The following is a 23,795-nucleotide window of genomic DNA, read 5'->3' as shown; positions in this document are numbered from 1 at the left end:
GGAGACTCAAGGTTGAGGCCATTGCTCTAGAGTCATGTGGACACCTTCTGCCCATTTTTGTACTTGCCACTTCAGTGGACTTCGGCTGTGCAGCAGTTACCAGTTACCCCCCAAAAAGGTGCAGTTTTCTTTGAAAACAAGATAAGTAAGGAGTGTACACTTTGTTTTCAAGCAGAATTAGTCTTCTTCAAGTCCCCCAGAAATGCAGGCCTGCATTAAAACAAGATACATGTGCTCCTATTCACCTTGTCCATGAGAAGGTGCAACTTTAACAAGCAAATAGGAAACCACCACTGTGATGCCTGCATTCAGCAGTGGAACAGAATGCCAACCCACATGGGTTGGAAGGATGCCTTATGATCCCCTACCCCCAACAGGTTGCCCTTCCCCTGGTTAAAAGAATTCCAGAATCCAGATTAGAATAGTAGGCTAGCCAAAACGGCACAAAATTATGTGCAAGCTTTTCAAGGCCTCTAGGTCTCTTCATCAGGCAAGATCTTACCAAAGTCTGGTGGGGGAGCTGGCTTGAAGGTGTCATCATCATGTCTGTACGGTCTTATTTTTGAACTATAGTGACAAGGAGAGGGCTGCGTACCTTCAAATAAGGCTCTGGTAGGAGAGGAAGTTATTTTACGTTTCACCTAAAGTAAACTGTAAACATAGATAGAGATAGCAATATGTTTACCAGTAGAGGGAGTTGGTGACATGATTAAGAAAGGAGGAAAGGAGGGGGAGAGTGTGTGTGCGTGTGTGTGTGTGTTGTCAAGACGGTGTTTATGTTGTGTACTTTAATAACCTCAAATTTTTCATCCCAAGTTCTGCATTGAAATGTCTACTTCATTGTGCCTTAAATAAATAAAACAGGTTAATCAGATTGATGCAAATGTGCATATCTTGTATAAACACGCTCTGTTTGCAGCTTTTATGCAAAATCCAGCACTTGAGCTGGACCAGAATTTGAGAGCTGGAACAAGACGTTGTTTGATGGTGGAAGAAGGAGTTGTATTGGAATTATTACAGAAGGGTGTGTGAGGAGGCTGTTGTGTAGGGCTGAGAGGCACTTTCTGCTAAGGCATATGGGTTCTTTGCATAGTGGAAGAGTTGCATTTGCAAACAAAAGCTTGCTGCTTCCTTTTTAAAAAAAAAAGAGAAAGAAAAGATTTTAAGAAGTACAGTGGCTTTGGGGCATATTTTTCGTTGTTAGCTACCTGCTTCCTTGGTTGTGCACGACTGGGCCAAGCAATTGAATGGGGAATATCTTCCCCCCACCCCACCCCACTATTGATCAAGTAGCAAATTCAGTGCAGGATTGGCTCACAGAGAGTTGTATGAGGTACACAGATCTGTATTTGACTTGATTTATTTGCAGTGTTTTACTGGCCGTCTTTCCGGTGCAAGCAACCTAAAGTGGCTTAGCAAGATTGAAAGAAAGAAAAACAACAGCAAAAAGCAATCAAAATGTGCATACTGATAATACGGATTGTTCCAAACATCCATAGCCAAAGAATAATCTGAAATGCCTGACAGTGAAATGCTGTGTGGAATCTTTTGAGTGTTCCTTAAGCTAGTGTAAGAAGGGAGGCAGTGGATTTAGGTGGTTGGCTTTCATGGGGAGGCAGTTTGAGCAAAATAAAAGGCATCATGACCAAAAAGTCTAGGCAGATTGTGCTCCACAAATAGGATGGGACACTGCACACAGCAACTGGATACAGTGAGGACTGGCTGTTTCCCCACTCTCAGATTTTACTACTGCGGTAAACATGTTTCCGCAACCATGAGAGATGGTTTCTGTCCATCCGTGGAAAGTGCAAGTTCTTCCTTAACCGATTTCCCTCTTTCTTCTCATGCAGCTTTGAGGTGGAGAATGGCCCATCACCTGGACGCAGCCCACTGGATTCCCAGGCCAGCCCAGGCCTGGTGCTTCACCCCAGCTTCCCACAGAGCCAGAGGCGCGAGTCCTTCCTATACCGTTCGGACAGTGACTATGACATGTCACCAAAGACCATGTCACGCAACTCCTCCATTGCCAGTGAAGCGTGAGTTTCTGTCCTTTCTCAGAAGAAGTACATGGACACCCATAGTGTATGCTGGAAGGGCCACAGTTCAGGGCTGATGTGGTACCTTTCCGTACACTTAGACTGACCTACTATATATTACAGATAACTCACCATTAGAAGAAGGAATTCCTTAGCTGCTGGCAACTGAGTGTCAAAACGGGAGCTTTTCTTACCTTACAGATTTAGTTTTCAAATTACCTGGCATTGTTTTGCATTTGATCTTCATGAGCTTAATACAGGGTTTATTTCCAAGTCTCATTTCTTGGGCACAAAAGTCTGAGACCTTCTCTTCCACTAAAGACCTAAATCATGTCTCTGAGAGGCCAAATTTATTTCACTTCTAGTGAATGGGTTACCTGTAATATGTAGTTTGGCCCTTATTTAAGGACACCAGTCGTCAGCCTGAGGGTGGGTGAATGGCATGGATGACAGGCCAGAAAGAAGGTGGTTATTTGGTGACATAGTGGGAAAATGGATGCTCTTCTTCAGGCCATGAGGATTATGGGCTGTCGTGGGAATGACTGAGCTGCAGCTGCCTTTTGTTTCTTCCCTTGCCTATCAACTTTGAATGTTGTGAGGAGTCCAGTGACTGATCTATGATGCTCCCAGTCTGGACCTTCTGATGCCTGATATAAATGCATTGTGATTAGTGCCAGGCCAAGACATTTCACTGCCAGAGGCAAAGGACATGATGGCGCCCTCTACCTCCAGTTATATATACAGGAGCCAGTTGGATTGGCATTGGAATCTGGCTTCATAACGGGCGGTGAAACAGTGTTCTCTACTGTCCTCCAAGGCCGCCTGCCACTTTGGAAGGCACAGAATGAGCTACCTTTGGGAACTAGTAGACTTTAGGCTCTTTAGACTCTTGAGAGTCCCCTGGACTGCAAGGAGAACAACCCTATCCATTTTGAAGGAAATCGACCCTGAGTGCTCACTGGAAGGACAGATCCTGAAGCTAAGGCTCCAATACTTTGGCCATCTCATGAGAAGAGAAGACTCCTTGGAAAAAACCTTGATGTTAGGAAAGTGTGATGGCAAGAGGAGAAGGGGACGACAGAGGATGAGATGGCTGGACAGTGTCTGCGAAGCAACCAACATGAAATTGACACAACTACGGGAGGCAGTGGAAGATAGGAGGGCCTGGCGTGCTCTGGTCCATGGGGTCACAAAGAGTCGGACACGACTAAACGACTCAACGACAGCGACGAGACTTTAGGCATCTGCAGCCTAAAGCAGCTGGTTCATTCTACCTAATGGGAAGGTCTAAAGGCCCTGATAGTGTTTGCCCCAAGGAAATGGTCTGGAAGTAGTGGCTGTGATCTTGAAATATAACTGGATCTGTTCAGGACCAGGATGGCAGGTCACTGGTAGCCACATGGAGGCTTGCTTAGCAGTTTAAATGAAGTGACAGGTTTTTTTATTAGATTCTTCCCCACAGAAATAGCCAGTTGAATTGCAGGTGCTTGGGAAAAATCCCATCTCCTGTGCAAAGTTATGATTGGCAGCTGTCAAGTTTTTACACTTTCCAGTGTTTAATATAAAGGTGAAAGCATAGTGATAATATCCAGAATATAGAGTGGAATATCATTAACAGGCCTCCCATTCTATCCTTATCAAGTATAAATGGTTTGGGGATTGGAACAATTGGTTCTTCCACTCAGCAAAATGATCCACCAGCCTTAAAATGTCATTTGATATATGTTATCTGATTCTTTCAGTTTGGGAGCTGTAATTTGGGCTTATCATGTCATTATGGTCTGTGTCTCATTCCTCTCAGCCAATACATAGACTTGTGGGTTTTTTTTTTCCCTTTACAGGCACGCTGAAGACCTGATAGTCACGCCATTTGCCCAGGTATGTCCCAGATTGCTCTGTGTTTTAAGGGAGAAAATTATCCTCAGCAGAGTTCTTTGCTTTGAAAAGTTCCTGTCTATGGTATCTGTATTAGGATCATTTTTAAAAGAAAAAAAATAATAGTAGTTCCAAAGATTTTCAGTTCTTCTATTCAACCTGTATGTTAAGAAAGAATTCCTGTTAAGAAATAAAACGTTTCTTCTTCTTCTTCTTCTTCTTCTTCTTCTTCTTCTTCTTCTTCTTCTTCTTCTTCTTCTTCTTCTTCTTCTTCTTCTTCTTCTTCTTCTTCTTCTTTCTTTCTTCTTTCTTCTTTCTTCTTTCTTCTTCTTCTTCTTCTTCGAAATAACTTATTTCACAGCCCATTATTCCAGTACACCTTTTATTCACCCTTGATTCTTAAAGTGGGAGAATAGGATTTGGTTTTGTGCAACTTTTACTGTTCTGATGACTTTTTTCTGGATACAAAGTTTGATTGCCCAGCTGAAACCCTCTCTGCCTATTTTCTTCCTGCAGGTCCTGGCAAGCTTGAGGAGCGTGCGTAATAATTTCTCCATCCTGGCCAATGTGCCCACTCCAACATCTAATAAGTAAGTAACCATTACAAGTAATTTCAAGAAATACCTGTATCTGGCCCCCAACACAATTAAATTTTATTGCCTGTTCTTGGACTGTGGTAGAGTCAGTTCAGACCTTTTAGGTTAATAGATTTGGGGAGGCAGAAGAATAAGGTGTTCAGAATCCTGCAGACCACCTAGCACGTACTGCACCCTCCTTGATCTTTGCACACATACATTTCCCAAGATGGAGCAATGGGCTGTAGCTCCTTGCTGTAGGATTCTGGGAGTTGTAGTCCAGCAAGTGTTGCCTCTGCTTCTTCCTCTTCAGTTAGGCAAGAGAGGAAGTGTAGACAGCACAGAGTTTACTCAGTGATCATGCTAGCACAGATGTCATCAGAGGGGGAAATCCTGTGGTGCACACAGCTGCAGTAGCAGGCTGATAACTCTAAATCCGGGTGATCTGTGCCTGCTTGTGGCCTTCTTGCAAGTACCTGCTGTGGCCCAACATAGGACTGGACTTGATGGACTCTTACTCTGAGATTTTTAGAGTGCGGATGTAAAGAGGCAGGATCCCATGGTCTTAAGAATTCATTCTCTCTCTCTCTCTCTCTCTCTCTCTCTCTCATTTCCAAAGCTTGGAAGTAACAACTCATGTAGCTACCTTTAACCAGTTACATTTTTGGAAAATGTATGTGTAACAAAGTTATATTTCAAAAGCAATGCAGTCAGTAGACTGCATGGTTTTTCTAAAATGGTAATGGAATTTTAAAAAAGAAGTAATGATGAGCAGTGCAAAAACTCATGTAATGAATCACTTGTTCAATATTAAAGTGAGTAAAGACAATGGATTACTTTTCAAATGTTGTAGCAAGTAATGAAGGACTTACAAAAGCAGGTTTTCGAAGCTCCTATTCACATTTTCCACTTATAACCTCCTGGAGTTCTGCCTTGCTCTGGAGTCCACGCACTCTCATCAAGGGAAGTTGCTGCTTGCAAGCCCACAGATAGGATATATTTTGGTGCATGAGAGAGTGGGCTCACCTGGGGGAAAGCCACAGGTCTTTTATGTCAGAAGCGAGATCCCCATATTTGATCTAGTGTCTCTTTTCTTTCTCCTTAGGAGGTCACCCATGGGCAGCCAGCCAAGCGTTTGCAAAGCCACCCTTTCAGGTAATAGAAGTTTGATGTTTAGCCCCAAGGGAGGACAAATTCCGGAAGGGAAAATGTGGGGAAGCACAAAGTCAACTTCACAGGCCTGGCATGAGGTTCCTGAAGTCAAATAGAGGTTCAGTCAGTTCCTCTTCCCTCCCCACTTTCTTCAGACTTCCATGGAGTACATATGCAGACCAGCTGAATTCTTTGGAGGAGGCATCTACAGCCCACACCTTCTTTCTATGGGGAAAATCACGGTTAGGGTTAGCAGAGGCAACCTGTGTAGAGGTGGGCATTACCACAAGGCAAGATGAGGGCAGCCGACTCAGGTACTGGAGCATAGGCAGAAGAGGAGCTCGGTGTGGGTGGCAAAGAAAGGGAATGTTGCTCTTATGGACTACATCGCCCAAAATCCCCCCAACCAGCATGACCCTGTTGGCTGGGAGGATTCTGGGAACTATAATGCAGAAAAGTAAAGTATCTGAGCTGTGTTCCTGTGTTGCTAAATCCATTAATCACTTTGTAGCAATGCTGTGTTATTGAGACCCAAAATCTATCCATTAAACCCTATGCTCCCAAAAGGACTAGAGGCCCATCATGAGGGTGTTGAGCTGTGGTATGGAGTAAACTGTAGCATTTTCTGTGCTTTGAGTACATGAAAAGACCTAGTAGTGCCAAGTGAGTCAGGTTGGAGCAAACTGCACTGCCAAGAAGGCAGGGAAGGAGAAAAGAGTCAGAGCTTTGAAAGGTACCTTTGCAGGCTGAAAAACTGCCTTGTGGATCCTCAAGAGCTGTAGTCCAGAAAACTTGCCCCATCTCTAGATTCTTGGGTACAGGACTACACTCCAGGTGCCAGACATTATTTTGCCTTTAAACCAGTTCTGTGCAACTTATTACTAACCACATATTTGTGTGTGCTGTAGCTTGCCAGGAGCTTCATAGGCGCTTTCTTTCCCTACTCTTTACCTTTGTGGTCACAGGGTGGTGCCAAAACCAGAAATCTCATTGAGCCCCTGGTGAGCTGAAATGGAAGACTGGTAGGTTACAAGAGTTGCCGGTCGCATAGAGGCTAACGTGTACTTTCCAGTCTAGCAATTCCCTCTTAACCACTATTGTCAACTCTGTACATGAATAATTTTGACAAAAGTGGCTTTCATATCCGTTTCGCCAGGCGGTTACTTGTATGCAGAAGCCAAGGGAACAGGAGCTACTTCGGTCTTGATATAGGATGCTTGAATGGTCACTTTTTAAGCAAACGGTTTCTCCTTTCCACCCTCTACTCTGACAGAGGAGACATACCAGCAGATGGCCAGAGAGACCTTGGAAGAGCTTGACTGGTGCCTTGATCAGCTGGAGACCATCCAGACCTACCGCTCTGTCAGTGAGATGGCATCCAACAAGGTAGGGATAAACATGTACCATATTCCGAAATCTCACCCTGGCTTCCGGGCTGATGCCAATATCTGTCTGCCATTATATATTCATGCAAACACTGGCCCACTTTTAATGTTCCCCATCCCTAAACACCCCTATAGTACAAGTACTGGAGGCCTGAGATCGGAGCAGGGCCAAGGTATCATCATCTCAGGCTGAGCCACTGCCCTGGTTGTGGGCTTCCCCAAGTTACCTAAACATAAAACATGCCACAAACATGGCATGTTCACTCCACAGGATTCTACTCTCTTCCCCTTTACCACTCAGTAGCTACTGAATAATCTCAGTTTTCATTGGGCTATACTGGGCCTTTTTTAACCCTTGTAGTTTGTCCCCTACCCCTCGGACATTTCTTGTAGTTCTATAAACTCTGGGTTTCCTCTGAGTCTGGTGATTTCTTCCTTTTGTGTGTTACGTCGTGACATTTTGGTTACATAAACAACCTCATAGGCTAAATGTTTGAAAATGAAGGAAACAGGATAAAGTAGCACCCACAGATGCATCCATCTCTGTGGGTTATACACATTGGTAGTGCCTTTGGCCGCCATCTCCCGCCATGCTTTTGGATGCAGCTGCCCCCTAGTCGAGGATTTAAGTGAGTTTAATGTTGCGTTCTTTGACCATCTGGGGAATGGTTTTTGTGGGACAGAAAAGGGGTAACTTCTGGGTGAAAAGGGTAGCTGCTGCCAGTGGAGAATCACACCACCTTCTGCCCCAGGGAAGTTTAGAAGACTTTCAGCCGAAGACTGTAGGGCATGTGTTTTGAACCCGACGAACAAATATATTCTGTGAACCCACCGGACAAGAGTACAGTCTGCTTGTTAAACAACAGTGTGGTAAATGTCAGTCTTACTCAATGAAAACATATCAAATTTTTGCTGCATATGAAAACGTAAAGTTTTTGTGTGCACGCGCAATGTACGAGTGTGTGTACGTTTGATCTATCTGTCTCTCTTTTCGTCTAGCATAATGCTATTACGATGGATGGTGCAGTAGCAACAACCGAGATTTACCTGGGAAGAGTGCCTCTGTTACCGGGTGCAGGGCTCAGTGCTTATCCCCGGGGCTGTATGATTCTTGCTCTGCTCCCACCTTTTGCTTTGTTGCTGAGGGGGGTCCTTCTGTGTTGTTTTAGGATTGTTGCAGAGTACTAGGTTGAAAGCACTCGTACAATGTCTTGCAGCTGGAGGTGGGTGACTCTCACTTAGTGGGGTGGGAAGAGCACCTGGGATGCAACGCATTGCTTGGGAGTGTTCTGCTAAGGTGGCAGAGTATGTGAACGGGCAGTGCTTTATACAAGATGCACCCTTGCAGGGGTACAGCAGTGGATGGCTCCATGTGAGTGACCCCATACCTAGGTGAGCAGTTCAGTGTTCTTGCATATTTACTGATGACTGGTCCTCAGTGGTTTGTATGATGCTTGGCCTGTGGAATATCTTCTGTAGCCAGCATCCAATGCGGATGCTTAGTTTCATATTTGTTTTTTTTAAAGCAAGTAGCCACACTTGTTGTTGGACTGCACCTCCAAGCCTCTCTCTCACCCTCCCTGATTACATATGGTGCGTGTCTTTGAAAGTGATGAGTATGGATAATCCTGGGCCAAAGTCTTCCATTCCAAATGCCAGACTCGCCTGCCTGTCATCCATACAGTTGCTGTACTGAGAGCCTCTATACAATCCCCAGGGATCCTCACTCTCTTCCGCCACCCCCGCTTTTTCCATGCCTCGTCTTTTCTTTCTTTCACTTCTTGTCCCAATAAGTTTGTGTTTTAAATGAACAGTAGATCCGCACTGACTGACTGAATGAATGAATGAATGTGAGGGCCATAATAAATACTAGGAATGTGAAGGGAAAAACCATTTTGAATTCTTTTTGGGGGAGGGGTCCTCATTCATTTATAGGTCTTTAAGACTGCTGGTTCTGTCAGTAACAGCAAAAGTACCCAGCTTTTTGTGATGCTTTCATTTCATTTTCCCCCCATTTGTTTTTCTGCCACTAGCCCAGGTTAAGCCTGACAGGACACTCAAAACAATTCCAAGAAAGCAGGCTCAAGGGCAACAGACAATCATCTGCTCCAAAAGCAGGCAGCACAAGGGTGCCTGAGAAAGACAAATCATCATCAGACTTAGGCAGCAGGCAGCACTTTTACATCATCATTAGGAAACCGTACAGATGAGAAAGAGAAGCATCAGGCAGATTCATCAGATCATCATCATCTCTTTCGCCAGACTAGGGCAGAACTATGTTATTTTATCACATCATCAGTCATCAAATCTGGAATATCAATGAGGCAATTTTGCATACAAGGGTGAAACAAGGGTAATATAAGTGAGGAAATACGAATGAAATATGACAAGTTTTGTTACCATCTCTTTTGCAATCCTAAATCATTTGTTTTCCAGAGGCTTTCTATCGTGAAACCACGAAAGACTCTGAAAACGAAAGAAAGCTCCTCTTCCATAGGTTTTTTTTCCCAATGAGGTTAACCTGAAAGTCCCATCCCTAGTCAACACTGTATAGAAGATCCATGATCAGCTGTGCTGCATATAGAAAATGAGAAACATCATAGTGGGATTTCTGAGTTTTCTTCCCTACTCCATGAAGCTACTAACAGCTTTTAGCACAAGAAGGCATGGGTTTACGTTGAAGGAAGAACATGAGAGATCAAAATTAAAATATTCCTGCAACTCCTTTCCACTTCTCTGCTCCCACCTTTAAACAGCTGCTAATTGGGACAATGCAAACTGTGTGAGATCAAAGCCACTGATCTCTGTGTTAGTTGTCAGCTGTCTACTATATTACCACTTCTGTTGTTGCGAAGTCCTATGCAAAAGCTATGTACATCTCCCAGCTCCCTCGGGCTTTATGATAACTAATCCCTGCCTGTGAGATGCAGGGATTAGTTAATTGGACCAGGGTGTGGAGGACCTGGGTCCAAATTTTCACTGGGCTATGAAACTCAGCAAAGGCTTCAGTTTCATTGAAGAAATAATAACCATGTGCCATCAAATTGATTCTGACTTATTGGAAGAAAGGCAGAATGTAAATGAAATAAATAAATGGTGCCCCTGCCTATTTTTGTTTTGGGTTTTGAATCTAGACCAGACTGATGGTTCTTGTAGGTTTTTCGGGCTCTTTGGCCGTGTTCTGAAGATTTTTCTTCCTAACGTTTCACCAGTCTCTGTGGCCGTCATCTTCAGAGGACTGGAGTTAGAAGCTAGGACTGTGTTCTAGCTCCTGTCCTCTGAAGACGCCGGCCACAGAGACTGGTGAAACGTTAGGAAGAAAAACATCCAGAACACGGCCAAACAGCCCAAAAAACCTACAACAATCATTGTATCCCAGCTTTGAAAGCCTTCAAGAATACTAGACCAGGCTTCTCATAGTGATTCTTCTCTGAGCCATTGTTGGAGAACCTTTTGCCCCTGAGATGTTCCCACCTTACTTCAAGCAAGAGAGAGAGAGAGATGATCTCAATTCGTGATTCTTTTATTCTCAGTAAAAAGCGTTTCCCCATAGCTGGCTGGTCTTAAGTTGTGAACAGCTGTATTCTAGAGGGCACATTAACTGCAGGATCTTCACAGTGCTAGTAGCAAACCAAACAACCAACAAAGATATGCTCCTGGATCAAGGAACGTGCTCTGTGTTTCCTTGCACTGTCACTGGGAATACCAGTGCATAGCTTCCAGGTCTGAAAGACAGGTGATAAGTGTGTGTTTCTTGCTCTAACACAGTGGTCCCCAGCCTTGGTTAACCTAGTTCTTGGACTGCAATTCCCAGAAGCCTTCACCACTAGCTGTGCTGGCCAGGGTTTCTGGGAGTTGTGGTCTAAGAACACCTGGCTCATCCAAGGTTGGGAATGATTGCTCAAACACATCATCTCATCTATAACATGATCCACTGTGTTATGTGTGACTCCAGGACTAGATGTGCAAAGGAAGATGTCATTTAGATTTCAGAGATATTCTAGATCACATACATATTTCTAGAATTGTACATTTTTCACCAGGGAAGTGTACTTTCTGGGAACTGATTTCTGTGCTTTGTCCCTTAATTTCTGGCATTCTTTGTGAAATAACAACGGATGCTAGGATGCTCCTCCCAGATCTTAGGGTGCAATTGCTTGAAGGAGCAACATGTTCTGTCTGGGCTGTGTTTAAGAAGTTAAATCTTAAGTAAGTTTAGCTTTCGGATTCCCTGCACAGAAATTCATGCCTGTGTTTGAGAGGAAGAATTATTTTTTTCCTGGTTGGTATATTTGCACTGAAGTAGGTCATGCAGCTCACCTTAAGCTCTGGATGCTGCATGAAATAGAGGTTGTTTTCTTCCTGAGTACAGCAAGTGAGAGTGCTGGCGCGGGGGTGGGGGAGAGTGCGAGGAGACAGTCTGTAACGTTTCTTTTGAAGATGGGGAAAGAGAGCCTGTCTTTTGATATCCTGTGTAGCTTCTGGCAAATGAGAAGTGTGTCTGTGTCTCTGTCTTGCCTGCCTTTCAGTCTGTCGGTCCCCTACCCACTTTCTCCCAGTGGATGTGAGCAAATGATTATGTCCTCAAGGTGAAAAGTGAATCACTGGATTTGTGTAGGCTGGAATGGGTTCGATGTTCTGGTCAGCTGTTCATTTAGTCCCACTCAAGGAGTAAGATGGCAGAGTAGAGTGTCCTTTTGAAGGACCTCTTGTCCTACCTCTGTGCTTTGTGGCTTTCATGGTGCTGTGGTCAGGAACATGGAGCCCCAGTGCAGGATGTTTTAGGGCTGTACGTAGCAGAAGGTGAGATGCCTGATGCCCAACTTCCTTTGGGGAGGGGAGAGAGAGAGAGAACAAAGTCCCCACCATTGGTAATTGTGTGTGCATGCGCAGGGGTGCAGATGGTTCATAGGTATCCACAGGGAGACGATGGAGAACCCATATGGCCCAGAAACGGCAGGCCCTTTTGTAGATAACTGCCTCTAACAACCACTCCCTGTGTGAGAATCTCTTACTACTGTCCAAGTCTAATTTTTAATTAATTGCCAGCAGTGCCTCCAAAGGAAGGGCAGTCTGGAATGCCCTTGGGATTACTAAGATAATTTCTTCTTCTCGGTCACAAAAAAATAAAGTGCCATAGTGATGTTTTTGGAAGCAAAATAAAGGAAGTGTCTGATAATAACTGGAAGTCTGGTAGCAATGAGGCAGAGTTTTTGACACATATAATCAGAGCCTGTCTAGATCTGGGTGTCGGCATGCTTGTGTGAACACAGCCAGGGAGGGAGGACGTGCTTGCGAAGTAGGCCATTGCTGCAACTGCTGTCGCTGCTGCCTTCTCACATCTCGAAAACCTGGTCCTTTGATTCTTAGCTTCTCCCTGCATCCTTCTCTTCCTCCTCCTCCTCCTCGCTCTCTCTTCCCTTCAGTGTCATTTTGCCAGATTGTATGTCCTTCGGAGAACGGGAAATTAGATTTGCAAACCACAAGTGTGAGGATAAGGTAGCTGCTGATCATAACTAGTGAACAGAACGGTAGACTGGCCCTCGCCTGCTTCTCAGATACATGCCATCCCTCCTCCTCCCCTCCCCCCCCCCGCCTGGCAGACCACGGAGCTGAGCAAAGGCAGCTGTGATGGGTTTGGTCGGCCCCATCCCGAGTTAGAGCATCTCCGTTCTTTCTCCCAACCTCTTGTCCGGGAGTTGGAGCCGGGAGCTGCCGGGGATGTAAGGCAGCGGCTTGTCAGAGAGGCAGCTCTCCAAGACGCCAAATGGATTTCTCGATGCCTCGTTTTTTCCTCTGTTTCTTCCACCACGCAAAGCGGAGCTGGGTTACCCGGTCACTATCTGTAGAGCATTCTGTAGCCTCACCATGTGTTCTGTGGGCTGCTGCAGATGGGAGGAGGGAGGCAGGCAGGCCGGGGGGGCTCAGACAGCCTTCCCTCCAAGCCCCCCCCCCAAGCTCTGGATTTAATTGGGACCCTTGCAGGGGCAGCCCTCCCCCTCCCTGTTCTGCCTCCCCTCCCCACCCCTTTTCACCTGTTTGTTTTAGCCAGCTCTCCTTGTAGGTGTTTTCGTAGCCACCTCCTCTTTCAGGCCACTCCTCTTCCCTCCCCTCCCTTCACTTCCACTTCCACTCCCTCTCCCCCCCCTCTCTCTCTGTGTGTGTCTCCCTCTCTCCCCACTACCTGACATCATATCCCATCCACCCAGTACTGCAGTGAGAGAAATGCGCTCACACATACACACACAGACGACAAAGCTGGGGATGCAGCTGCAGCTGAGGCCATCTGAGGAAGTACCCTGGTCTCTGTCGTCTCCGTGGTGACCGCTGCCTTCAAACACACATACCAGAGAGAGAGAGAGAGAGAGAGAGAGAGAGGACGTGCCTCTTAGCAATGCAGTTTCTGCCTGCTTAGCTGGAGAGCTGCCATGTGGTACCCAGAAATGGCTGGGAATCTCCCGACTGCTCCACCTGGATGAAACCGCTCCTGGGTCGTGGTCGTCTTCGTCGTCTGCTGCCGCCGCCGCTGCCGCCAGCACTGCTTTCCCCGGCTGCCCCTCTTCTCTTCTTCCTCGGCTGCTGGACTTTTTTCTTCTCTCCCTTCCATCCACGGAAGATGTGACCTGAGGAGGAGAAGGAGGAGGAGGAGGAGAGGCACGTATAAGGAGTTGAGGAGCGGGGGCTGTGTTTTGCTGGTAGCCGGAGAGCAGCGTTGCACTGTGGGTACTTCCCTCCTCATCTGCAGTACAGCCAGAGACGTGGGACTTTCTCGGGCTTCGGCCTGTCCTGCACATCTTCTCTTCGCCCTATTCGTGGCCCCCTCGTGGGGGTCCCCGAGGGAAGCAGCAGAGATGTGAGGGGCCTCGCACAGGGCGGGTTGGCTAGCAAGAGCCAGGCCAGGCCCAAACCCGCTCATGGAAAGAACGACTTTGAGATTTTAACCCCTTCCTCTCCTACCAACATCAAAGGAAGAGGGAACCACGCAAGCTCTCCTCGAGAGAGCGAGAGAGAGAAGGAATACCACGTTGGTGGGTAACTCAGAACCTCTGCCGCCCCCTGGTGGAGAACAGAAGATGCCCTTAGTGGATTTTTTCTGCGAGACCTGTGCGAAACCATGGCTGGTTGGCTGGTGGGACCAGGTAATCTAGATGTACCTGTGGTGGGAGATGTGGGTAGGTGGGTAAAGAAACCATTCGGTGGAGAAGGTAGATGAGGTTTTGGGTGGGCAGTACCCTAACCCTTACTGGCACATCTGGTGACTTTGTGAGACAGTTTAAGGAGGATGAAGAGGCAAGTCAGCAATCATTAACTTTGACTGCATGCCTAAGAACAGCAATGCCTAGTCTTTGCAGGCTCCCCCATGTAGTGTGCGTGCTGGCAAGATCAGAAATGGGTATGGCTGGTTGAGGGCACTACAGTACTTGCAACAGCTAAGCCCCCCTGCATGTGGAGTGCTTTGCCTGCCAAGAGAGACTGGAGGAGGCCTATGTCCTTCCTGGCTGCCTGCAATGTCACATTGGAGCTGTTGCCACTTCTGTATTGCCCCTTGTCTTTGTGGCTATACAGTCAGGAAAGCTTTGATAGCTTTCTGTATCAGATACTCTCCTGATCTATAGGCATTAGAGAAGGGGTCACATGTAGTGTGGCTGCTGTCCTTTATCATAGCTGTATAATCTGTGTTGCATGGACCAATGTGATGGCACTGGGCAGGTTCTTTGCTACAGGGCTGAAGAACTTGCCTGTCTCTGGGATATGAGCTCCAGGGCTGTGATTTGTTGTGCTTGTCTGTGTCAATTGAACCACAAGGTTGCAGAACATGGTGGTCTCTTTGTATGCTTTAGAACTCTGGATCAGTTTTCTTTATTTGGGGTTATGCAGTTTTTGCAGACACTACCTACTCCCCCCCCCCCCAAGAATTGTTGTTTTTCAGGACTATGGACCAATTGTGCTTATGGAAGACACAAGTCCATATGTCTTCTGTTTCCTTAACTTGGTTAAGGTACTGTTGCATTTTTGCCTTGGGTGTACGCACACATACGTATGTGTATGTGTTTGCCTATAGCTTGCTTTAGCATTTGCAAGGTATCTGCCCAAGTGATGGAGCTGTAGATCTTTGGGGGTCTGAATGTCATTGTGTAGATAGAGGTCACTGTGAGAGTGGTGTTTGTGTCTAAGAGGAAGGGTACGTGGCTGCGGTGCCTGCACATGTGCTTCCACAGAACTGTGTGGGTGTTCAGGGTTATCAATGGCATTGTGTACTTTCATGTGATTTGTCGGGGCAGTCAGGAGCAGTGTAGATGGAAAGGTTTGTCTGCATGAGAGGGCCATGTGCCAGGAATATTTGGGTGTGTAGCATTGGGTGTGGTGAGGGAGACGTGTTTGCTAAATTACATTTCTCCAAGTTGTGTGTTAGGGAGATGGGGAGGCTCTGTTTGTGGCTATACAGCTAATAGTAGAAGGATAGCTCTTGGCTTACTTTCGTAACAAACCTCTGAGACAGATTGTTGCCACATTATTCAGCCTGAATCTACAGAGGAAGTTCATGGCTTAAGGGTAGATTTCAGTGCAGGGCCTTTAAGGCTATCCACTGAATTATACTGGCCTTCATTAGGCCTTCAATAGTCCCACATTCCCTTGTTCTGTCATCCTGACACTATATGATAACTGAAGAACAGCACAAGAAAGCAGAGAAAAGCAACAGTTTTTGTGAACCCACGACAGTAGCATAGGAAATGCAGTTAGAGTGAACAGCCCCTAAGCACCCCCAAAGCACCATCTGAGAAATTTGGTATCAGTTCTCTTTCTGTCCCAAGAATATCATTAATGGCTTTAGACTCACCCATTTAGCAGCCTCAGACTTGCTTGACTGTTAGATCATAGTTGTTAGTGAATCAAGGCTCTCAGAAGAAACAAGTCCTCCATTCAGATGGTGGTGACAACAACATAAATATCAAATTGTACAAGTGTTGTGGGTTTAGACTTTTGGAAGAGTTCCATTGTTTTGAAAAATTGACACTTTCTCTGATGTTTAAATACAATAACGGGTTGGGTATTCTTACATTTTATGTTAGTTCAAACATTGAACAAAAAGCTGGGCAGCTGTAGCACAGTTCATCTCTAACCAGGGAGACAGAGCATTTCACAAAAATGGCCAATTCTGGGAATGTCAGTACCCATGCTAAAGCAAAGTCTGTGCCAGCGTTGAAAACCACACATTCTTCTCTAAGACTTTGTTTTCCAAGATGTATTAGACCCCCCTCTTTTTGGGACCCATACTGACCCTCTTCTCCCACCTTTAAGTGCCAGAGAAAAGATCAATAATGACGAGAAGTGGTCTTCTTTAACTGCAAAAACTCTGATATGAAAAGTTGTAAGTCCGGTTTTGAACAAAATCTGGGTATCCAGTGCTTTTGGGGTGAGGTGTAGGTGTCTGACCTATCCCAATAACATATTACAGTATTTGTCAGTTACCTGGCCTTCAGCCCTCTGCCACTCCCCCTGCCCCCACCCCCAACATCACTCTGCATCTTCCTTGTCTTTGTTGTTACTAAACTTGTACTACAATGGCAAGAAATCCCCCCCCCCCCGGTTCTGCTGAGTCTTGAGTTCCAGTGATGCCCCTGAGTCTTAAAAGTCTGGACTTTGAAAATCACCATGTGTTAAACTTCAGCAAGGCTTGCTTCTTCCAGTAGTGTTCTGAACAGAATCCTGGAAATCCAAGGTTCTTGTAGCCAGTCAAGGGAGAAGGATGACACTGATTTGCAGGGTGTTCATCGACTTTATCAAGATTTGAAGAACTAGTCTAGGACAGGGCAGACCAAAACTGTTTAAGGCAGAAAAATAGCGATGGCAACCCCGTTCCCTAATATGAGGCCGAAAAGATCACCAAGATGTTCTCCTGTTCAAGCCCCATTGAAATTAACAGGCTTCTTTTTCATTTTGGTGAGGCTTGCACTACAGAATTTTCCCACGGATTTTCAGTTTTTCTCATGTTCTGTTGTATTTTCATTTTGCTGTTTTTAATTGATGCTCAACATCTGCCACTTAAGATAAACGTTTCCTCTTGCCCATTTGTTTAACCTTGGTTTGTGGCCTTTCTCTGTCCCATCATATGAGACCTTTCACGCTCAAAGCTTGCTAGAGACACCTGAAGAGACTGGAAGGGTTGATCCACTGTGATATTATCACTGCATGGGCCCAGTCAATGCAAATCACACTTTAGTAATCTGAAGTCACAGGAAATTTAGCTTGAAATGAGTTGATATTTCATTTTCCATCTTTGCATTTCTGCCTTTTCTTTGTTTCTTTCTTCTTGGCATGAAACTCCCTTAACTATAAGGAAAAGAAAAAAAAGCTGTCATACTGTATATTGACCTTTAGCCTACCTGAGGCTCAAGGTCAATATACAGTATTATACTGTCAGCTAGGTTCATTGTTTATGGAAAGGCCTTGTTCCACCCTCAATACAGAGGTATGGAAGGAGGTTCTCTTGTCAGCTTGCTTATATTGCCTTGAAACTATAGGGCATGTTGGGTTTGCCCTCTGAATCCCCTTACCCAGGATCAAAGGAGCCATATCTGGGCTAATTCTTATCAAGCTGACCTCTCAAATCTGACCTTTCCTATTGATCAGCAGGTAGCATGTTTACTGAGCTTCCTGCTCCACCCCCTCCCTCTCTCCCATTATTTCTGTGAGGTGCTTCTTCTGAGCTGTGTTTTCTACTGTAAAATTTGACCTGATTTACTGTGTGCAGAACCTCTCACAGCACAGACGATGTGTTGTCTAGTACTTTCTGGAAGCTGCTATGGCTTGGGATGTCTGTCTTCTTGTTGCAGCTTTTGGACTCCTTGTGCATTGAACCATGGGCCCATTTATGGGGTTTCATGAAATGAGGGGTCTGCTCCCAAGAGTGGGCATGTTTTGTTAGAAGACTGCAGGGCATTTGAGTCTGGACTGGCGCCATTTAGTCACCATGAACACCAGTGGCGGAAAGGTAGGGGCACCTGATGGAAACATTGTGTTGCAGGGGCAGGAGCTATACTGAAGATCTTAAAACCTGGGGAGGCTTATATGGGGAGAGACAGTCCTTCATATAGCCCTAGACCTAAGTCTGTACATCTGATAACATTAACCAGCATTTCGATTTGGGCCTAGAAACAGATGAGTAGTCAGTGAAACTGTTATAACAGGAGATTTTGGTTCTCTTTGTAACCAATTTTTATTAGCCATCTTACTGCACCATTTGGACATGCTAAAGTTTCTGAATACCATCCAAAGACATCCTTACATAGAAATACTAATAGTAGTCCAAGCAGGATGTAATAAAGGCATGTGTCACTGTGGCTCGATCAGACTTGAACAGGTACAGCTGGTTTTAACTAGCTCAAAATCCTTCTGGCCACTGCTGAGACATAGGCATCCAGGCTCAGGGATGTATCCTGGAGGATACCCAAGTGTGATAAAGGATTGCCTTTTAAGATCAGAAGGTAATTCCCTTCTCTGATGACAGACTGTACTGCTTCCGAGACCACTCCAGGTGCTCGGGTTGCCTTAGTTTGTTTTGCTTTGTCTGCCGAGCCAGAGTTTTGGGATCTGATAGATGGTTGTTGATGTCAACTTTGTGTCTCTTTCAGGCCACCGGTTCTCTGCGTCATACTGAAAAATATTTAAACATAGTGCTTTTCTTTGAGAGCCAGTGTACATCAGAAAACCACAAGAGGGTCCACCTTGGCTACAGCATACCAAAAGGAGAAATCAAAAGCCTGTTTGCCCTCAAATAAATTGGTATATATTGAAAGCTATTCCCAAAACCGGAAGATACCCTTATTTCAGGAGTCAGAAATATATTCTAGCCCTCTTTTCCCTGCAACCCAAATGTTCTGTGTGATGCAGCTTGCTTTTGTCCATGGAGAATACTAGGTCCTTGCATCTAACACCAGAAATAGGAAATATTTTCACCTCCAGGTATTTTGAATTTCAGCTCCCAAGAAGGGGTTGCGCGGGCTGTAAAGAAAAGCATCAAGAAAAGGAATATACTTCTCACAAACCTCCCACTACCACTGACACTGTAAATGGACTGGTACTTACAGATGTCTTTCTACAGTGGGTATGGGAATGCTCCTCAAGGGAAAGAAAATACTTTAGTGACTTTAGTCTCTTAAGACTTGAATACAACATGCCGCCAAAGAAGGGGTGTATGCATACGTATATGTATGCATCAGTATATTCCTTTGCTGAATCACACCTATAGATAGTACCTTCTGTTTAGTTTACATACTATTTCATTTCAGGTTATCATTTTACAGAGTAACAAAACCACTCTCACCGCCTTCTCGGCGGTGGCTCCTCACCTTTGGAACAACCTACCTCCTGAGATTCGCGTGGCACCCTCGCTGGGTATCTTTAAAAATCAACTAAAAGCATGGATGTTTCGGCAGGCCTTCCCTCCAGACAATTCCTGATGCCCTCTCCTCTCCCTTTCCTATTGTTTCCTCCCTCTCCTAAAGTTTTTTCTATTTAAAAATTTTTATACTATTTTATGCTGTTAGCCACGTAGAGTGGTCTTAACCGACCAGATAGGCGGGATATAAATAAAATAAAATAAAATAAAATAAAATAAAATAAAATAAAATAAAGTAAAAATAAATAAATAAATAAATAAATAAATAAATAAATAAATAAATAAATAAATAAATAAATAAATAAATAAATAAATAAATCCTTGAAGATCCTCAGTCATCCAGATTATCTGGAAGTTGAGTCATGGCAACTGAACTTCTTTCTTATTAGGTTAAAACATTTTACCACTCATCCAAGTAGCTTCTTCAGTCTGAGGAGAGTTGGTAGGAGATCCCTGATATAACCTCCACATTGGTTTCACCTTCTCCACCCAAATTTAAGGAACACTGCTGAATGTGGTCTTGGCCATTCTCCTGTTCAGTGGCTGTTTGCTTTCTCCTATGAAGGATAAACCACACTCGTTTGATAACCAAGATGTACTCATTTTGGAATGAGAAGATAGGTGGTTTGAGAGAGGGGTCAGGGAGGCCATACATGTGCATATAGAAAATCTCACTCAACAGGGGTGGAGGCCTTAGACACAATCTGTCTAAGGCCCTTAGACAGATGGTGTCTAAAAGGATGCCTTTTCATCCATCCCCAGAAAGATCAGGACCACACCTACCAGAAAGACCGCTGTTAAGGTTAACAACTGTTAACAGCCCATAATGGGTGGAGAAGGACTGCAAAAGTGGGATTTTCACTCACTCCCAGTCCTTTGTCCATCTAACAAGCCTATTCAGACCAGGGGGAAGTGAAACCAATATGGAGGATATATCAGGGATCTCCTACCAATTGTCCTCAGACTGAAGAAGCTACTTGGATGAGTAGTGAAACATTTCAGTCTAATAAGAAAGAAGTCCAGTTGACATGACTCAACTTCCAGACATTCTCACTATATGTTAGTTGCATGGGATGAATATAATATCTCTCAGGAAGTAACTTCTGTTTCAGGGAGATCTGATTTATCTACCCTTTGCCTGAGAGCATATCAGACAAGTATAATTTACTGGAAAAATAGTGATTCATTCTGGAGCTGTCTGGAATGTAGCTGCATAAGTGTTTGGATCATAGAATCATAGTATGGTAGAGCTGGATGGCGACCGGAAAGGTCACTGAGTCCGGCCCACTGACAGTGCAAGGAATCCACAGCTAAAGCATCCTTGATAGATGGCTGTGTTGTTATTCAGTGATGATGTAATTTATGACATAACCCCTCCCCACCATGGATGTATCATGATCTTAAGTAGCACTTCAACTGTAAAGAGAGGCTTACGTTGAGTGTAAAGCAAAAGATACCAGCAGAGAGAAGCCTGTGTATTGCCTCATTACACAGAAGAAGCCCAGAAAGCAATAGAATTCAGACTTGGGTTTAAGACCTCAAAAGAGCTTCCTCCTGAAGTTAAACTGGAAAAGATATTTTCCTATATTTTGTTGTTCAGACTTGCCAGTTTGAGTACTTCTGAATATTTCTCTTTTTGTGTCCTGGTGCATCAATAATCTAGCCTTAAAACCAGGGTGTAGTGAACTCATAGCTTTCCTCAACTCCTATCTATTACTTGGAAATCCTATACTGTATTTTATGGTTGCTTTTCAATCAGAACTGGTGTTCTGTCAAAGCTAAAATAGGGTAAGGATGTGCTTTGAATGTGCCACATGGTTAGCTCCATAAGGGGACAGTCCGAAAAATATTTACTCGGGTGTCCCATTGAGTTCAAAGGGGCTTATGCTCTAATAAGTGTGGGACATGAAGTGTCAATGCCATTTTAGGTTCCATTAAATAGGAGTATTACTACCAAAATGTGAAAAGCATGAATTGGGTATTGTCAGAACCCAGTAGTATCTGGGCGTAAGTCAAGCAGGTTACATAGCAGCTGGAAGGGACTTGAAGATAAATCCTACGATAAAGGACTGAAAGAACTAGAAGAGTACATGCATCTTTGAAGGGGTTAGATTTCCAACTGGATCAAATAGTAAAATTACTCCAAGGCAATGTCACTTTACACTGTACCGTGGGAGGGGCTTTTTATTTGAATACCCTTCATAAGAAACAGCTTTCACGTAGTGGGAAAGGTAATCTGAACCCTGTTCTCTGCCTGACATTGTGTTGTGCATATGGTAAGCTTTACCACTCAGTTTTGATGAATGTGTAAACTCTCCCCATCTAACTCACATTAAGTTTGTTATCAGCTCCAACTCTTAAAGCCTTATCAGGAGCCGCATTCCCTTCTTAAAATGTCACTCTCCCCCCCCCCCCCCAGTCCTATGTGAAATGCTTTTTATGGTGTCCTTGGACAATATCATTTGTAACTGTGTGCCCAACTCATCACTTCTAGTTGGTCACCTCTTAAGTTGTTTGCAGTCCTTCACAATGTTATCTGATCAATAGGCAGAGAGAATTTTTATATATATATTATTTGGGTTAATCTACTAGACCTGAGTGTCTCCAGTCACTCCACTCTACTTACTGGACATTGTCAGAAGAATTTGGATTTTGGGGTGTGCCTTGAGAGAAACCATATATTCTTGTTAACAGCTGTGCAAAAAAACAAACAAAAACCAGACCTGATCAGCCGTATTTTCCAACTCTGAAGTTATTTAGGGAGACTTTTCTCCTCATATTTCTCTCAGCCTGACATAACGTTGGAAATCACTGGGGGCCTTGTTGCAATCTCTAGGATTGCTTTCAGTAGTTTCCTGAGAGATGCTGATTCTTTTAGAATAGTAACCCTAGCTCTCATTCCTCTGCCAATCTGTGCAGACAGAGTCAAGTCCTTATCTCTTTCTCTGTCTCTCCTTGAAGCTAGCTGCAGATTTCCTGGATGATTTAAAGGTAGAGTCAATCTAGGTCAAGAAATTGTTAAAAATATATGTAATAAGCTGTAACAAGCAAGGTATACGGGTGGAGGGAGGGGTCATATAATTAAACTGAATGTTTTTAATAGTGAATCAACTTCTAATTTGTCCTAATTTATTTTAAATTGTAATTTAAACCAATTTAGTTTAAATAAAATTACTCTTATCAACAGATTGGACTGTAGTACTTCCAGATATAGCACTGTAAAAACTCCATCTTGTATTTTACCTCTAAGGCAGATTTACCTGATCTGGTGCCCTACTTAGGAGGTCAAATCCTATGAATCACAGCCAATTTAGTCAACAGTTGCATATAATGGGAGCTATAGCCCAAAATATCTGGAAGGTGCTACCTTGAGAAGTCTGCCCTAGAGCAAGGAGTTAGATTAGTATATTCCAGAGCGACCAGTCTTCAGACACCTCGAACAGACCTTTTTAATCATTTGAGTGAGGGCTGGTGGCAGTATATGCTGCCCTGAACTTTGTTCCAGTCTGATCTTCTTCTATGTGTCATTTCTTCATTCATTTTCATATTACTGTACTTTTTTCCTAGTTCATATGCCCCACTAGCAGCCTGTGGGCCCCACAGCAAAATGACCCCTCCCATACTTGGACCACAGACTTCTGGTGATAATTCATCGTTTGGTTGTTGTGAGTTTTTTGGGTTCTTTGGCCGTGTTTTGAAGGTTGTTCTTCCTACGTGAAGGTAGGAAGAATAACCTTCAGAACATGGCCAAAGAGCCCGAAAAACCCACAACAACCATTAGATCCTGGCCGTGAAAGCCTTCGCTAATACAAAGTCATAGTTTTTTTTTTTAACCAGTCTATCATGATGAACTAACTCCCCAGAGCTTCGGTCAAGGATTTAATATTAACTACAGTATATTCATCTTACATACAAAATTATTTTTATTCTTATTCTTATTTTTTTATTCTTTAGTAAATGTCTAGGTCAGTTTTGGGAACTGTCTCAAAAATCACATTGATTCCTAATGCTCCATTCTAAACATTAGCTGAAATCGTATTGCTTTAGCATAGTAAGTCACACTAGAGAAAGTTTGGTGAGTCAGTGCCTCCATAAATTCCATTGATGCTAATGGGCCTACTCTGTTTGTGACTTACTTTAGTGTAGTAAGTTATAACTAAAGTATGCCAATTTGAATCAATGGAACAAGAAGGAATTGACTTAACAAATTGCCAGTGACCCAGTGGCTCTACTCTAGTGTGACTTACTATGCTAAGTAACAGAAGTTAAGCCATTATACTGGCTACTTTTCCAGTGCTGAAGTTTGCAAACGTGTAATTTCATACAGCATTCCCCTTTCCTTTTCAAAAGATAAATCCTGCAGTTGGTTTTT

General features: G+C 44.2%; 1 protein-coding gene across 7 annotated transcripts in view; it reads left to right on the top strand.

Moving 5' to 3' along the window:
• The window catches only part of PDE4A (phosphodiesterase 4A), a 510,240-nt gene that overhangs the window by 449,199 nt on the left and 37,246 nt on the right, over positions 1-23,795 (top strand). For 6 of the 7 annotated variants that reach the window (XM_078386601.1, XM_020798676.3, XM_020798677.3 and 3 more), the window contains 5 exons: positions 1,851-2,036; positions 3,878-3,914; positions 4,428-4,501; positions 5,592-5,641; positions 6,912-7,024. In XM_078386601.1, coding sequence (XP_078242727.1) covers positions 1,851-2,036; positions 3,878-3,914; positions 4,428-4,501; positions 5,592-5,641; positions 6,912-7,024 — 460 coding nt within the window. Of the gene's footprint in view, positions 1-1,850; positions 2,037-3,877; positions 3,915-4,427; positions 4,502-5,591; positions 5,642-6,911; positions 7,025-7,159; positions 14,163-23,795 lie in introns of those variants that run through there. The other variant, XM_020798682.3, reaches the window with a different exon arrangement.

This window comes from Pogona vitticeps, chromosome 2 (assembly GCF_051106095.1).
Source record: "Pogona vitticeps strain Pit_001003342236 chromosome 2, PviZW2.1, whole genome shotgun sequence".
NCBI classification, from domain to species: Eukaryota; Metazoa; Chordata; class Lepidosauria; order Squamata; family Agamidae; genus Pogona; species Pogona vitticeps.
Note: the sequence above shows the minus strand (reverse complement) of the source record. Positions and strands in the feature narration are given on the sequence as shown.